General features: G+C 36.3%; 1 protein-coding gene across 1 annotated transcript; it reads right to left on the bottom strand.

The window, feature by feature from the left end:
* Window positions 1–393: 393 nt before the first annotated feature.
* Window positions 394–1,839, bottom strand: LOC116123194 (uncharacterized mitochondrial protein AtMg00810-like). Its single transcript, XM_031409000.1, has 2 exons — window positions 1,434–1,839; window positions 394–923 (listed from the first exon to the last, which is right to left on the bottom strand). The coding sequence occupies exons 1-2, from the start codon at window positions 1,837–1,839 to the stop codon at window positions 394–396; spliced, it is 936 nt and encodes a 311-aa protein (XP_031264860.1).
* Between the last annotated feature and the right edge of the window lie 17,059 nt (window positions 1,840–18,898).

Below are 18,898 nucleotides of genomic sequence, written 5' to 3' on the forward strand. Positions count from 1 at the left end.
CGGTGAAAAGATATTTATCATTCCCAGCATGGAAACTAGATTAACAAACAACTGTCTAGGCAGTCCTTTTGTAAGAACATATATTGTCTACTGACTTGTAGGCAAGTAGGTAACACACAACAGCTTATCTTCTATCATCTCTTTGATGAAATGTCTATCTATTTCAACGTGCTTGGTCCTATCATGATGCACTGGATTGTGTGCTATCCCAATCGCAACCTTGTTGTCACAGTACAACCTCATAGGCTCCGCACTTTTGATTTCAAGCCCTCCCAAGATTCTTCTTAGCCATATTAGTTCACAAATCCCATGAGCCATAGCACAAAATTCAGCCTCAACACTACTTCGAGCTACCATGTTCTACTTCTTACTTCTCCAGGTTACTAAATTTCCCTAAACAAAAGTGTAATAACCTACGGTCGATCTTTTATCATCCACAGAACCAGCCCAGTCCGCATCCATGAATGGTTCTACTTTCCTTTCATTCTTTTTACCAAAAAATAGCCCCTTCCTAAGGGTCATTTTAAGGTACCTTAGAATCTTACTCACAGCCCCAAAATGCTTCTCTAGTGGGCTATGCATATGCTGACTCACTATGCTCACCGGAAAGGTTATGTCAGGTCTAATATGAGATAGGTATATCAACTTCCCAACCAACCTTTGATACCGACCTTTATCAACCAGAGCATCACAACTCATTTCCTCAAATTTCAAATTTGGTTCAATGGGAGTCTCAACTGGCTTGCAACGTAGCATACCTATCTCCTTCAGTAAATCCAGCACATATTTTCTTTGTGAAACTGAAATTCCCTTTTTACTCCTAGCAATCTCCATACCAAGAAAATACCTCAACTGCCCCAAGTCTTTCAATTCAAAATCCCAAGCAAGAGCCTTCTTAACAGCCTCCATTTCTTCAAAACTATCTTCAGTAATAATAATATCGTCTACATAAACAATTAAAATAGTAATCTTACCTATAGAGGTTTTAAGGAATAATGTATGATCAGTCTGCCCCCGAGTAAAACAATACATCTTAATAGCCTTTATGAATTTTTCAAACCAGGCTTGTGGAGACTGTTTTGGGCCATATAATGATTTCTTCAATTTGCACACTTCTCTATCCTTTCCACTTCCTTCAAACCCTGGTGGCATTTCCATGTATACCTCTTTTGCAAGTTCACCATTCAAAAACGCGTTTTTTCACATCTAGTTGTTGTAAAGGCCAATCTAGATTTGTTGCAAGAGACGAGCACCCTGATAGTATTCAACTTAGCCACCGAAGCAAATATCACCTCATAGTCTACTCCATGCATTTGCATAAATCCCCTTGCCGCTAGCCTTGCCTTATACCTTTCAACTGTTCCATATGCCTTATACTAAATAGTAAACACCCACTTGCACCTCACAGTTGTTTTCCCTCTAGGTGAACTCACCAACTCCCAAGTCTTGTTTTTTCTCAAAAGCCTCCATCTCCTCTATCACAGTCTTCCTCCACTTTTTATCCCCTAATGCCTCATGCATCGGTGCTGGAACCTTCACAATTGAGAGACCAGTGGTGAATGCCAAAAAATCATCTGCCAACTTATCGTATGCCACATACTTAGCAATAGGATGCAACGTACAGGATCTAACACCCTTCCTTAGAGCAATACGTAAATGTAAATCATCATGCCCTGATTTAGACTCATCAGAAGATAGTTCTTCCTTATCTTGTGACTGTGAATCACTGGTTTCTTCTAGTTGGGATGATTGCTCATGCAGATCATTAGGTTTCCTTCCATTTTGATAGTCAGTTTTTCGAGAATAACATTGAAGACCCAGCTTATTTAATCTCTCCATACCTCCCCTTGGTTCCAATCCTTCCTAGGAGTTTGGTTTACCAAGAGTGGGCTATATAGTTAGAGTAGGACCTAAATTGGTAGGCTGACCACGAGACTGACTCATCTTTATAAGACTAGGCTGACCTATAGGAACCTAACCTGAATTAGGCTGATTAGGAGACTGGCTCATTCTTATAGGACTAGGCTGACCTATAGGAAACTAGGTGACTTTGAACTTTAACCTGGACTGGGAGACTACTGAGACTGACTCAAGTGTGGTTGTAAGGGTAACACTACTTCCCACGAATGACCTTCACAATCTCTCAAATTCTCCCCTGAAAGGAAGTGGGAAAGAATGGATGTGACTCAAAAAATGTAACATCACTATAGACATATAATTTTCTCTTTATAGGGCAATAGCACTAATAGTCTTTCTGTGTGGGAGAATATCCAAGCAAGATACATTTAATGGCCCTAGAGTCTAGCTTTCTTCTATTAGGAGACATAACATGTACAAAAGCAATACATCCAAACACCTTTACGGGTAAAGTATTTAGGATCCTACAACTAGGAAAGATCTTTAGCAAAGTCTCAAGAGGTGTATGAAAATCAAGAATTCTAGTAGGTACTCCATTTATCAAAGATGCAGCTATTAAAATCACATGACTCCAAAAATACTTAGGTACATTCATGGTAAACATTAAGACTCTAGTTACCTCTAATAGGTGCCTATTCTTTCTTTCAACTATCCCATTTTGTTGAGGGGTATTAACACAAAAGCTTTGATGAACAATCCTGTGATGTAATAGGTAGTTTCCTAGGATAGAGTGAAAATATTCCTTACCATTATCAGTCCGTAAAACCTGGATTTTTTCTCGAAACTGAGTTTCAACTGTTGAATGAAAGTTTTTGAACAATTGACGTGCTTCAAACTTGTTTTTCATCAAGTATACCTAACATACTCTAGTGTGATCATCAATAAATGTAATGAACCCCTTTTGAAGTCTTGGAAGGCCTGTGATAAAATCCATTGATATACTTTCCCATTTCCATTCAGTAATGCTGAGTGGCTGAAGCAAACCTGATGGTCTTTGGTGTTTTGCTTTCACTTGTTGACAAACCAAACACTTAGTCACATAATCTCCAATATCTCTCTTCATACCTGGCCACCAATAACTTTTCTTTAAATCTTGATACATCTTGGTTCCTCTGCAAGAATCTTTCTCTTCAACTCAGCATCTTGAGGAATGCATATATGATTTTGACAGTGGAGGACACCATCTAACAACTGAAATTCTGATATCTTGCCCTCAATCACTTGCTGACTTACTTTCTAACACCACTCATCAACAACTCTTTGTAATAATGTTCATTAATCAATAATAAAAGGCATCTTATTCTATATCGCGTAAATCATTATTATTGCAATATATATTGATATATGTCCTTAGAATCTTAGAACCGTGACGAGGGTATCAAGTGTTTCAAATCTTGATAGTGAGAACCTTATGAGCACATATGGTGGCCATTCTAGAAACGTCCGTAGCCCCAGTATTATTCTAAAGTAAAGGCACAGATAATACGATAAGGCTATCATAGTGTTGAATGACCCTGTCGAAAGGCAATGACTGATCTCACTTGTCAAGGTTGTTTGATGACAACCTTGTGTAACACATGGGTGCTTGCTGTAGACGATTACACCGTAGCAAGTTCACTGGACTGACCCACCAGAGGATTCTATATGGATGGTAACCCCAATGTCTATGGAACAAATCCTCTAACGAATGGGGAGGCATGTGATCTTAGACTTGAGATCACCAGAGCACCTTGCGCACCAATTGGTGCAGTTTGACACTAGCCTAACGTAGTTTTTTCAGAGCTGTCAATACGGTGGTGATTTGCTGCATCGAGGAGTGTATCAAGACTATGGTGGATTGACAGAGGATTCATCACTCCAGGTACGAGAGAAGTTATCTCACGGCGTAATTTAGTATATGGCAATGACGTTAAAAACTGTGGCCACAGTGGGATTGAGTTGTTGCTCATCCAGTTTTAATACGGGTCATTGGTCCAGAAACTGAATACAAATATCGAGAGTACACGCAGGTTGACAATATTTCTATACCTTCGTCTCGTAAGATAACATATGATGAAAGGATCGAATTGCACAGTAACCATATCGTTGACAGGTAGCTACTTTACTAAATCCGAATCTATCGGGTGGCCATGATGCCTGCTAGGGGCCAATCTTGGTCTGTGTATTAGTGAGACGATTAATTGGTGTAATCGCGATACTATACACTAACGGGTATTATGAGGAGCCTATGGCACACACATAGAGATAATTTAAGATCAGGAAGAAAGCAGGGTGTTTTCGTCTTTTAAGGTAAAGGGGATTTGGTAATTTCATAGTGCAATTAAATTTGCTGAGATCATAGCCTTTATTAATTTGTTAGAAAAATTAAATAAGTGAAATATGTTTAAATATGTGTTCGCACATATTTAAATATATTATCATTATTGTTAAATGTTAATATTATTAAATATATATTATGATTTTAATTGAGATAATGATGGAAAATAAAAATATCAAATTGGGAGTGTTTGGCAACATGGGTGGTTTGGTTGGAGCCAAGGCTTTCCATATTGGGAATAGGGCAACTTGATTATCTATAAAAAAGAAAAGTGTGTGATTATTCCATTATGGATTCCTTTGAAATTAAAACACACACCAGCCCCTCTTTCTCTTCCCACGCCAGCAACAAACCTTTGGCCTAAAATCAATTCAATGATTTGCTTTCTTCTAATCTGAAGCCAAAGAGGATCTAGCAAACCCTCTTTGGTTCTTTGAGATTGTATTCGTGTGGACTAGTGGGTTCGATCCTACACTTGGATCGGTAGCAAAACACTCATTGACAAATTGGAGGAGCCTCCAACGTGCGTTTGTTTTCTTTAAACTCAGATTATTTTTCTGCAGATTTATTTAATAGAATTGTAAAATATACCCTTGATCTTGGCTATGTAAACGATCCTTGTATTATATATTTTTGTTTTGCTGCGTATATGGGGACGTTTACTAACAGTGGTATCAAAGCCCAGGGTATGAATTTTACAATTTTTATTTGGATGGTTGATGACATGTATTTGATGATATAATATTGCCTTATAAAATCTGCCTTAAATCAATTTTTGAGAAATTGATTAATCGATTAATCTAATTTGTGATGACTACAAGTTGGTTTAATGGTTGATGGAGTTTGTTGAGATCAATGTGTTTGATTGATTGCAAAATCCGTTTTTAAGTGTATATGGTTGGCTGTATGAACAGATCTGGAGCTAAGATCTGGTATGCTCGCTGCGGCGATATAACCATCTTCACAGCGAGCGTGTTCACGCTAGCGCTGGTGATGAAACTAGCGCTCGCCGTGGCTATATAAAGCATCACCGCAGCGATCGTCCTCTGGATGAGCGCTGTACGAAAACATTCGCTTGCCGCGATGATAAATCCATTGCTGCGGCGATCATCCTTAGACTAGCATTGTACCAAATCACCATGGCGATAAGCATGACGTCAAGTTACCAATGCATGCCGCGGCGTCACCGCAACGAGTGCACTTCCGACGTGTGCAGGGGGCAAAATGTAAAGTTTCAAAACTTTGGACCAAACAAGTTCTAAAATTTCAGGGGGTAAATAGTAATTATTAGGGGGTAAATAGTATTGACCCACAATTTCAAAAATTGATTGTTTTTAAATGTACGTTGTGTACTTGTTTATATATTGCTGGTGCCCGGTACATGAGCCTTAGACCTAAGGGTGAATGTTTTAAAATATTTTGGTTATGTTGGTTGTATATTATTAAATAGGGCCTCCGTGTCCTGCCTTTCTCATATCTCGTGTACATTTCTTCTCACTCATTCCCCGAATGTAAATCAAGATTTCTAAATTTATGATGTAAAGATGTATAATTATTTATTGTAATATTAAAACGATATTTTGTAATGTACTTGAAAGACGAGCAAAGGACGAGGAAACCATACTTAAGACTCATGATGTTTATTACAGACCCTAGGTGACCCCACCGATCCCTCTAGGCTCGGGAAATCAGTTTTAGGTGGGCCATGTACCAGCACATTTTAATAGTTTGTTAGAATGCATGTAAGGTTGAATGTTCAATAACATGCCAAACAATGTCATTCTAACAAAGATATAATATGGTGAGACATTAAATAACAAAACCCTCAATTAAAGTATATAAGCAACTAAGCCTCCATCACCATGGTTTTTAATCAACCAATTTGTCGAAACCTTGTTCGCCAAAGCGAAGGGTACACTTCTACAGTGGGAGGTTAAAATGCATTGGAGTTTTCCTTAAGTGATGGGTCGACTTAAAATGACGGTTTTGCTGTGTTCGCCAAGCGAATGTGATAAACGTGACATAGGCATAGTAGAGCAATACACATATACGTGTAGTGTGACATGTGGTGTCCACTCTACGATACTAAGAACACCTTGAGGACGATGGCAGTAGTGACCATTGGATTGTGTGATTGGCATGTTGCTTTTCTCACATTTGAGGTTGATAGTGGGAGCTATCATCTGGTGTGGATTAAGTTTGTGGGCCTATCTAATCAACTCATTTGGCTTGTTCGCCAGAGCGAAGGTTTGAAATGGGCGAGGATAGGATCTCAGTCCATAGAAAGTCAACGGACTTCCAAGTTAATGGTGGGGCTTAGACCTTGAGTTAAATAGTGGGAGCTTCGTTTAATAAAGACATATTAAACAAATAATGAACATGGTATAACGGTTACTTTTTCTGCACTTGTAGATTCACTTAAATTTGAGCAAAATGATCCCAAATCAATGCGACAAATCATCAAACTGGGAGAGAAATGGAATGGTGAAAATTTCGTTGACTGGATTAGAGTATAACTAAATACTTTAGTCAAGCGATAGTTATACACCATTGAGCAAGCTCTATCACAAGAGCCTGTGATAGTTCTATCCATGAGACTGGGTATGTATAGTGAAGCATACACATGATGCAAAAGCAAAAATGACTAGATACATTGTGCTTGCATCAATGGCACCATTACTACGACAGTAGGGCCAGAAAATGGATTTAGCTTCTATTCTTCATTTTCTTCGAAGAAATGAGAAGCTATGGTGTCTCGGTCATTCAGATGTAAGACGGAAGAGGGTACCAAAATTGGCGATCATATACTCAAGTGGACCGGTAGTATATGAACAAGTTGAGATTTTGGTGTGGACTAAAGAAGGTTTAGCAATAAACTAATATTACAGTCATTATCGGATTCTTATTCTCAATTGTCTATGACTTCATTGAGGAAGATAAGAAGAATACCCTTCGAGCTTCTGGATTTGTTGAAGGCCACTAAATCAGGCATGAAAATGTCAGAAACATTGACGTTGGTTAAAGCCAACTCAAGTGAAAAGGAAATGGTCAGAAGTCATTGGAAAGAACTGTTACAGAAAGGAAAGCGTTTGTCCTCACTGTGGGAATCCAGCATGAAGGAAACATTGCAAGGCCTTCCTAGCAAAATAGAAGAATAATGTCACTTCTTGTTAGGTACATTCTTAAGATTAACTTCTCTCGTAAACATCTAGTTGACACAAGATGTGGTTCTCACCATTTGATTGATGTGCAGGAACTACGATAGAGTAGATTGCTCACCGAAGGAAAGGTGGACCTACCAGTTAGAAATGAAGCACGTGCTGCTGCATTGCTGTAAGATATCTCGTCTGATTTAGGATGGACTGTTTCTGGAAATTGTGGATTATTTCAGTTTCTAGAAATTTATTTCTGTGTCACATAGGAACAAATGAGAAATTAGTTTACTAATGGATTATGTCTTGAGTATAAAAATATTCTTTATGGAACTGTTTCATAATAATATGTTCTTAAGAAAGACAACAAGGGATAATCTAAAAAATGACAACTATGCCAACTTTGGCAAGTTGAGCTAAACATACCCTGAAGGGATGTGGGATAGTATCATACTCACCCCTCCTATATACACCCCAACACATGGAGTGTCAGAAAGGAGGAATATGACCTTATGACAGGTTAAGTCCATGATGAGTTTTAGTGATTTACCGCATCATTCTGGGGTTATACACTAGAGACTGCGACTCATGTTTTGAACCGGTGCTGTCAAAGTCTATAGATAAGACCCATATGAGCTATGAAGTGGGCGAAAGCCCAATTGTCTTATCAAGGATTTGGGTTGCAAAGCTTATGTTAAGAAATGACTTCGAACAAGTTGGGCCCAAAATCCTGTAATGTATATTTGTGGGGTATCCAAAGGAGACCAAAGGATACTATTTCTGCACACAGAAGAGCGCAAAATTTTTGTTGCTTGATCTGATGTTTCCTAGAAAGGAATATTTTTTAAGAAGTACTAGTGGGAGAAAAGTAGAACTTGATGAAGTTATAGAACCACAAGAAATACTAGACGAAAGATGGACGATGTGCACAGGAAGTGGTTGAGCGTCATGAGGAGGTTACCGACATTTGTGGATCAAAGTGAACCATCAAGTAGCATAGGAGCTACGTAGATCTGGGAGAGTACGCCATGAGCCGAGAGATACGGTTATCTCGTGACTCAACATGTGACGTACTGTCACCAAGATGAGAACCAGAACCTACAAAGACGCTATATCAGATCAGATTCTATTAAATGGCTTGAAGCCATGAAATCTGAGTGGACTCATGTACCAGAACCAAGTGTGGTCTCTAGTGGAACACTGAAGGGTTAAAACCCATAGGGGTAAATGGGTCTGAGAAGAAGACTGACATGGTTGACATCGGGCACACTTATAAAGCATGACTGGTTGCCAAAGGTTTCAAACAAATTCATGGCATTGACTATGAAGAAACCTTTTCACCAGTTGCCATGATAAATCCACAGATTATGCTTGCAATTGCTACATATCATAACACTTGAGATTGGCAAATGGATGTCAAAACTGCCTTTCCTGAACGGAAACCTTGAGGAGGATGTGTATATGATACAACCTAATGGTTTCGTTTCTGATAGTCAAGCTAATAAGGTATGCAAGTTGCAGAGATCATTATGGACTATAGCAAGCCCAAGGAGCTGGAACATTTGTTTTGATGAAGCCGTAAAAGAATCGAGTTTTTATCAGAACAGAGATGAGCCTTGGTTTACAAGAAAAGTGAGTGGGAGCACAAAGTATTCTACTGTATGTCGATGACATACTTCTGATGGGAATGATATACCAAACTTGCAGTTGGTAAAGACTTGGTATCCAAGTGCTCTCATGAAGGACTTAGGGGAAGCAGCCACATCCTTGAATAAAGATCTATCATGATAGATCTGTAAGTGCAAACTAAGTCAGAGTACATAGACAAGGTACTGAACGCATTCAGTATAGAAAAATCCAAGAAGGGATTTCTTCTAATGGCATATGGTGTCTATCTGTGTAAGGATATGTGTCCTTACCACACAATGAGAGAGATAGAATGAGAGGATCCCACATGCTTCAACAAGTGGATCCATCTTGTATGCTAAGATTGATAATCTAATGTGCATTCATCACTTGTAATGGATATCAATCAGGCTAAGTGAGCAATATGTTTGTACTTAGATTGATGTCTTATGTGCAATCAGCACTATAGAAGATATCAGCTAAATCCAAGTAATGACACTAGGTGAGTGTCAATGGACATTCTTAAGTACTTGAAAGGGCTTAAGAACATATTCTTGGTCTAGGAGGAAAGATGAGCTCACTATAAGGAATACAGTGACGCTATTTCCAAATGGGGAAAGGATGGTTATAGTTCGCAATTTGGGATAACATTTTTGTCTTAATGTAACTGTAGTGAGCGGAAGACTCGAATCACGTGTACTGTAGCTGAGTTTTCAATGTGATGCTAAGTTATGCATTTTAATGTACGTGTAGGTGGTTTGGATCAAGAAGTTCATTACTGAACTGATTTGATTTCAAGCATTCAATCCAGTATAGTATACTGCGATAACAATGGAGCCTTTTTGTGGCTAAGAAATCACGATCTCACAGTAATCCAAACACTTACATAGTTGATTCAATATGTCTGAATGATCGATAAGAAGGAATGTGCAGATTTGTTAGAATACCTACCAACCCACTATAAAGTTATGTCGCAGCAGAAGCATGATGGCAATGGGTCATTCAATGTTGAGTGCATGAATGATTGGTATAGTACAAGCACTTGGGTCATCAGTGTTAAGTACATGAATGATTGGTTATGTGCAAGTGGGAGATTGTTGGAGTAGGTGCCTAGAGCCAATCAAATTATATAAATTGACTTTTTGTAAAATGTTATAATCAATAATAAAGGCATCTTATTCTATATCGCGTAAATCATTATTATTGCAATATGTATTGATATATTTCCTTAGAATGGTTGAACTGTGACAAGGGTATCAAGTGTTTCAAACTTGATAGTGAGAACCCCTGTGAGCACATATGGTGGCCATTCTAAAAACGTTCTGTAGCCAGTTATTTTGAAGAGAAGGGCACAGATAATACGGTAAGGCTATCATAGTGTTGAACGACCCTGTCGAAAGGCAGTGACTGATCTCACTTGTCAAGGGGTTTGGTGACAACCTGGTGCAACACATGGGTGCTTGCTGTAGATGATTACACCGCAGCAAGTTCACTAACGACACCAGGGATTCCATATGGATGGTAACCCCAGTGTCTATGGAACAAATCCTCTAACAAATGGTGGTGCATGTGATCCTTAGACTTGAGATCACCAGAGTGCCTTGTGCACGATTGGTGAAGTTTGACATTAGCCTAACGCTAGTTCTTTTCAGGCTGTCATACGGTGGTGATGGCGCATCAAGGAGTGTATCAAGACTATGGTGGATTGACAAGTGATTCATCACTCCGGGTACGAGAGAAGTTATCTCAGGCGCAATTCAGTATATGGCAATGACGTTAAACTGTTGCCACAGGGGGATTGAGTTGTTGCTCTATCCAATTTTATATAGGGTCATTGGTCCAAAAACTGAATGCATAATATCGAGAGTAACCGAAGGTGACCACTATTTCTATGTTGTCTCATCGAGAAAACGTATGATGAAGGACGAATTGCACGTAACCATATCATTGACAGGTAGCTACTTTGCTGAATCGAATCTATCGGGTGGCCATGATGCCTTGCTAGGAGCCAATCTTGGTCGTGTATTAGTAGAAGATTATTGGTGTTAATCGCGATACTATACACTGCCGGTATGATGAGGAGCCTATGGGTCAACACATAAAAGATAATTAAGACTCAGGAAGAAAGAAGGGTGTTTTCATCTTTTAAGGCGAAAGGGTATTTTGGTAATTTCATAGTGCAATTTAAATTTGCTGGATTCATAGCTTATTAATTATTAGAAATAAATAAGTGAAATTACGTTTAAATATGTGTTCGCACATATTAAATTATTATTATTATGTTAAATGTTAATATATATAAATAATATTAATTGATTTAATTGAGTAATGATGGAAATAAAATATCAAATTGGGAGTGTTTGGCAATATGTGTGTTTAGGTTGGAGCCAAGCCTATTCATTGGCATAGGGCAACTTGATTTTTTAAATAAAAAGAAAAGGGTGGATTATTCATTAATGGATTTCCTTTGAAATTAAAACACACACGGCCTCTCTCTTTCTCTCCCACGCTTAGCAATACCTTTTGGCCTAAAATCAATTCAATTGATTTGCTTTCTCCTTAATCTTGAGCAAAGAGGATCTAGCAAATCCCTCTTTGGTCTTTTGAGATTGTATTCGTGTGGACTATATGGTCGATCATACACTTGGATCGGTAGCAAACCTCGTTGACAAATTGGAGGAACCTCCAACGTGCGTTGTTTCTTTAAACTCGGATTTATTTTTCTGCAGATTTTATTTTAATATGAATTGTAAAATTATACCCTTGATCTTGGCTCATGTAAACAATCCTTGTATTATATATTTTTGTTTCCTTTGCGTATATGGGACTGTTTACTAACATTTAATCTCTTCTAGCAAAGTAGGCTGAATTTCTAACCTGGCAAGCCTTCCTGGTATCACCTCTTTTTGGTCCTTTATCAACTCTCCCAATAACTCTTTCTATCTTGTGAGTTGAGACAAGTAGGCCATTCTACTCAAGGCATCAACTACTACATTGGCTTTTCCAGGTTGATACTTAATTTCACAATCATAATCCTTTACTAGCTCTAACCATCTCATTTGCCTCATATTCAACTCTCTTTGGGTGAAGAAGTACTTCAAACTCTTATGATCCGTATAAATGTTACTCTTTGCTCCATACAAATAATGCCTCCATATTTTTAGTGCAAAAACTACAGCAGCCAACTCTAGAGCATGCTTAGGGTATCTCATCTCATACTCTTTTAACTTTCAAGAAGCATAGGCTATTACTCTACCCAAATGCATCAATACTGCACCAAGTCCTTGAAATGAGGCATCTGTATAAATATCATAATCTACACCCTCCTGTGGTAACACAAGAATAAGAGCTGTAGTCAATCATCTCTTTAACTCTTGAAAACTTTCTTCACAGGCATTCGACCATATGAAAGATGTTCTCTATTTGGTGAGAGTTGTAAGCGGCTTAGCCAACTGAACCCTACTACAAACCGCCTATAGTAGCTTGCTAGCCCCAAGAAACTTCTAACTTCCTTTAATATCTTCGGCTGTTGTCATTCCAGAATTGCCTTTACTTTACTTGGATCCACTAATATACCCTCCTTTGAGACGGTATGGCCCAGGAAGATAACTTGATCTAGCCAAAACTTACACTTAGAAAATTTGGCAAACAGCTTCTTATCTCGCAATCGCTGTAGCACAAATCTCAGGTGTTCTTCATGCTCCTCTTCTGTCTTAGAATAAACTAGGATATCATCAATAAACACCACTATGAATCGATCAAGACAATCCTGAAACACCCAGTTCATTAAATCCATAAAGACTATTGATAATCCGTAAATTATACAGTTTTTATTTGATCTTTTTGTCAAATTTCAGGTACTTTCCAGTGCATTTTGACCTGAATTGTTGCTTAATTCTTTACTTTTCGTGTTTCAGGTTAAAATGGACATTTTGAGCAAATAAGGACAAAATTGGATAATTTTGACTAAAAAATAAGAGGATCTCAGAAGATTGGAGAGTTCCGGAGCAGGATAAAGCACGATGAAGCTTGTTCCCAAGGAAGAGCACCGAGAATCGAACGAAGAAGCAAGCAGAGTGGCAGTTCTATAATTTCAGAACTTTTCAAGTAGCTTCGCCTCGATGAAGAAATTGTCTTCGCCGCGGCAAAGTAAGCCAGGGACGAATGTGTCTGCTTCATTCTTCGCCGCGGCGACAGTCAATTTTTCCAGTTTTTTTAAACGCACAGTTTCGTTTTGTGCGTGTTTTGGCTGGGTTATTTGGACTAAGTATAAAAGAAAAACTTAACCTTTTGCCAAAGGGTCTTCAGCTTTTTAGGTTGAGCCGCTTTTTACAATTTTCTTAGAGTAAAACTTTGAGCTTTTCGGATTGTTAAAGGGAGAAGATTCGGATTCTGACTGGGAGATTCATCTTTTGGGGAGATTTCTTATCTTTCATCTTAGTTCCATTATGTTGAACTTGTTTATTTCCGTTTTTCGTTTTTGTAGTATTAATTTAGCTATGAACTAATCTTTTATGGGTTAGGGTTTTGATTGTAGTTTGGATTTTAATGGGTTAAGTGTTTCATTGTTTTATTTTCATATGAATTTGCATGGGTTATGTGTTACTCTGAATTTTTAATGCTTTATATGATGAACATGATGAGATTGAGAAATAATTCATGTTAGGCTTATTGGGTAAACACCATTATAGTATTGGATGCTAGAGATAGATTCAAGAATTAATGCAATCATTTTAGAATTCTTTTGCTTAATGAGTTTGGAATTATTAATCTTCATTTTGTTGGGTGCGGAAGGTTAATAAGGATGAATAGGAAAACATAGCCCGAGAGGGTATGTTTAACACATTAGCGAGTTCGATTTACAACCATTGCATATGAATGTGAATTTAGTGTAATTTTTAGGTTTAACCCATAAAATCCGAATGAAGTCAAAACCCTACCCATTTTGCCTGAATTGATATTCCGTGTTTTCATATTGCTTTCTTAATCAAGTTTTAATTCTTAGTCTAAAATTCATTGTCTTTTTAATTAAAATTTGGTCCCACCAATCCAAAGTATTCGATTGCTTCAACTAGGTAATATTAGGAAACTTAGTGCTTTGCTAACAATCCTCGTGGGAATGATATCCTACTCATCATTTTATTACTTGAGCGACTAGTGCACTTGCTATTTTTGCATGTTGTAAGAAACACGGATCAACTGTTGGGCCATTGGTTAACCTAAAAGGCATCACCACAAACTCATAATGCTGATATCTGGTTCGAAAAGCAGTCTAGGCAATATCTTGCTCTGTAACCATTACCTGGTGATAACCCGGGCTCAAATCAATCTTTGAAAACACGGCTGCTCCTTTCAGCTGATCAAACAAATCATCTATGCGAGGTAACAGGTATTTATTTTTCACTGTCACTTTATTTAACTCTCTGTAATCTATACACATCCATAGAGATCCATCTTTCTTCTTCACAAATAAAATTGGAGCACCCCAAGGAGAATGGCTAGGTCGAATAAAGCCCTTGTCTAAGAGTTCCTGAAGCTGCTTTTTCAATTCCTGAAGTTCAGCTGGGGCCATCTGGTAAGGGGCTTTAGAAATTGGTGCTGTCCCTGGTGCCAGTTCAATACTAAATTCTACTTCTCTTTCCAGAGATAAACCCGACAAATCTTTCAGAAATACATCTAAAAACTCCCGGACTATTGGCACATTCTGAATCTCTGGTTATGGGACATCATTACTATGCACTAGATGAGCAATATACCCCGAGCACCCTTTTCTTAGCATCTTTTTGGCCTTTACACTGCTAATTAACATACTAAGCTGGTGATCCTTGCCAAAATTAAACTGATGACCATCATCAAGATTAAATCTTGCTTTCTTCTTCCGACAATCAATCTCAACTCCAAATCTCCCTGGGAAATCCATGCCCAAAATAACATCAAAATCGGGCATATCAAACACTATCAAATCCACTGGTAACTCTCTTCCATGGATAACTACAGACTCCCTTGGAAGCATCTCTTGAGTTACCACAGTAACACCATCTGGTAACTTTATCTTAATGGGACAATCCACTATAATAGGTTTCAAACCTAATCTCTCTAAAATCCCATGTGTAATAAATGAATGTGTGGCTCCATAATCAATTAATGCATAAAGGGGAATTGAGTGTAATAATAACTGACCAGTAACTACGGATGGGCTAGATTCAGCTTCACTTTGTGCTACTATAAACACTCGAGCATTAGTACCTCTAGGTGTCTGCGCTGCGGGTGTAAGAGGGGCTTTGCAATCTCTCATCATACGCCTTGGCTGCCAGCATCTATAACATATATTTCGGCCCAGAATGATTTCTTCCACACTTCTGGCATTGGGGAACTTCAACAGTTCTCGACCTTTTATTCTGCCAATCCCTCCTATTCTTTTTGGGTTGAAATCTTTTCTTATTTCTCACCTCTCTATTAGTGAGGGCATTAGCTCTATCTCTTTGTGGAGCAGAAGATGGAACACTAGGGGCTACTGCTGATGGAGTTGCTGGGGTTCGCTTATTCACAAATATTTCTGCCCATAAGGATCGTTCCAAAGCTTCACTGTATGTCTGAGGGGGCTAGGCACCGGCTATCACATCTCGGGCTATTTTTGGTTTCAGCATATGCAGGAACTTATCTCTCCTCAATTCTAGTGTACTCACTACACCTAGTGAAAGCCTTGTTAGGGAATTAAATTTCACCGAATATTCTTTCACTAAACTAGTCCTCTGTTGCAAACTGATAAACTCCTGAACCTTTTATGAACTCGATCAACTGTTCTATATTCTGCCTCAAACAATCTTCTGAAATCTCCCCAAGTCATCGAGGCTACATCATGAGTATCCTCCATTAATTCCCACCATATACGGGCATCAGCCCCAAACAGGAAGCTTGCATACTGAATCTTCTCCCAGTCTGTCATAGGGAAATGTGCCCTCATACGCTTTACGGATCTAAACCACTCATCTGCCACTATTGGGTCTGCCGTACCCTTGAATTCTGACAGCTGATGTTGATTAGGCAACCCATATATCGGCTCAATACGATTTTGCACTACTGGGGGTACCAGCCTCTCTCTCTCCTCTCTAGGGGCACTACAAGAAATATATTATATTGTGACAAAATTAATTTTATCAAAAGTTATTTCGTCACAAGTAATATATGTATTATGACAAAATAAAAAAACATCACATTAAGTATGACAAAAGGAATATATAGTGACTAAAACAAATATTGTCATTATATTTTATCACAATAAAGAAATCCATAAGAAATATATTGAAGAAAAACAATTTTATTATAATATTTCATCACAAATTTTTGGCGTCAAATTTTGGCACTTAGGTAAATTGTTTATTGTGACAATCATATTTTGTCATAAAACATTTTAGTCACTATATTTAGTTATACATGCTATAACTACAAATTATTTTGTCACTAAAGAATTTATTTATTGCTACAAAAATAAATTGTCATAATATATGCTAAAATGAAGGTATTAATAACAAAATGTTTTGAGTCAAAATTTAAGCGTCAAGATAAATTGTTTATCGTGGCAAACCATATTTGTCATAAAAAACTTTAGTCATTATATATATGTGTTAAAATCAAGGTATTAATGAGAAAATACTTGAGTCAAATTATATATGATATTTTGTGACAAAAATTTGCTAAAAAAACATAATTAATATGTGTACAACTATTTATCATTCCTCTCAAGTTTTTAGCGATAACATATATTTCATTTAAAAAAAATCATTAATAATTTTAGCATATATGTCACTAAAAAAAACTCATTAACACATAGGATCGGGTATGAAAGACGTTGTTGATAAATCTGTAACTGAACGAAAAACTGAAAAAAAAAAAAAATTTGAAAATGTGTGATTGTATTTCTCTCTTGAAGAAGACGAAGACCAACTCTTTTATAGTTGGTGAAAAAACAATGAAGAAACGCAGCGTTTTGAACACACAGAATTAAACAAAACGCTGCGTTTGATTTTTCTTTGGACGAGTACAAGTAAACCCCCTTTCTTTACACTATTACAAATTCACCTCATTCCAAAAACATACAGGACAATTCTTCAACACTTTATCTAATATTCCCTCTCGAACAGAACTTCTCTTCAAACATTCAGGACAACGTTTCTCCACTTCATCTAATATTCCCTCTTAAACACAACTTCAATTCCATTCTGTTTTTTTTTTTTTTTTTTGGTCTGCTACTGCAGTCAGTTTCTTGCAGTGTTTCTCTTCATTAAGCTTCACATTAAAAAATAAAAAAAAAAAAAAAAAGAAAAAAAATAAAAAAAAAAAAATTTTTGGAAGAAAAAGAAAATAAAATAAAAAAAAATTTTTTTCTGATTTTTCTTCCTTCTTGTTTTTTTTTTTTTTCTTTAATAAAAAAAATTTAAAAAAGCACAATAATATTAAAAACGAAAATATTTCCCTGTTTTTTTTGTTGTTCCTTTCTTTCTTTTTTCTTTTTTTTTTTTTTAAAAAAAAAAAAATTAAAAACTTAAAAAAAAAAAAAAAAAAAAAAAAAGAAAAAAAAAAAAAAAAAATTTTTTCTCTCTCTTTTTTTTTCCTAACAAAAAAAAAATTTTTTTTTTTTTTTTTTCTTTTTTTGTTTTTCTTTCTGTTTTTTTTTTTTTCCTTTTTTTCTTTCTCTTTTTCCTCTCAGGATTTTTTCTTTCTCCTTTTCCCCCGAGAAAAAACAAAAATTAAAAAATAAAATTAAAAAAAAAAAAAAAAAAAAAAAAATTAAAAAAAAAAAAAAAAAAAAAAAAAAAACACTACTTTTTTTTGTCCCTTTTTAAAAAAAAAACCAAAAAAACAACAAAAAAAAAAAAAATTAAAAAAAAAAAAAACATTAGATACTTTTTTTTTTTTAAATTTTTTTTGTATTTTTTTTTTTCGTTCTTTTTTTTTTTTTTTGTTTTTTCTTCAATCAAAAAAAAAAAACATAAAAAAAAAAAAAAAAAAAACGATTAATTAAAAAACAAGAAAATGATTTATTCCTTGGGGGGCTTTGGGTTTTAAAAAAAATTAAAAAAGAACAAAAAAACAAGGAAGAGATAAAAGAGAAATAAATGAAAAAATTAAAAAAAAAAACTTAAAATTTTTTTTTTTTTTTTTTCCTTTTATTTCCTTTTTTTTTTTTCCTCCATTTTTTCTCATGTTTTCCTTCTTCCCTTTCTTTTGTTTCTCTTTCTCCTTTCAGATTTTTCTTTTCTAAGTTTTTTTTTTCTTTCTGTGGGTTTTGTCTCTTTTCCCTCCTTTTTCTCTCCCTTCTTCTTTCCTTTTCTTATCCTCTCCTCACATTTTTTTTCTCTTCCTATCCTTTCCCCCTCCTTCTTTTCCTTCCTTTTTTTTTTCCTCTTTTTCCCTTCCCTTTATTGTAGGTTTAGGTTTTTTTCTTTTTAGTTTTCCTCGAACGATAACAAGAGATAATTAAGTTAAGAAGTTAAAATATATACAAAAAAATTTTTTCTTCAAATTAGTTTTTTTTCTTTTCTCCTGTCCTAAAAGAACATGACATTTTCTCTCTTTTTTTCTTTTTTCTATCCTTTTTTTTTTTTGGTTTTTTCCCTCTTTTATCTTTGTCTTCTTTTTTTTTTTTTCTTTCCCCTTTTGGGATTTTCTGCCTTTCGTTTTTTATTTTTCTTTTTTTCCCCTTTTTTTTCCCTTTCCTTTTTTTTTCCTTTTTTCTTAGGTTGTGTTTTTTTCCCCTTTCCTCTCCTTTTTTCAAAAAGAAAAAAAAAAAAAAAAAAAAGGAGGGGGCGGGGAAAACAAAAAAAAAGAGAGAGGAAAAAAAAAAAAAAGAATTTAACAAAAAAAGGGGGGGGGGGGGGGTTTTTTT

The sequence above is a fragment of the Pistacia vera genome, unplaced genomic scaffold, assembly GCF_008641045.1.
Source record: "Pistacia vera cultivar Batoury unplaced genomic scaffold, PisVer_v2 Contig140, whole genome shotgun sequence".
NCBI classification, from domain to species: domain Eukaryota; kingdom Viridiplantae; phylum Streptophyta; class Magnoliopsida; order Sapindales; family Anacardiaceae; genus Pistacia; species Pistacia vera.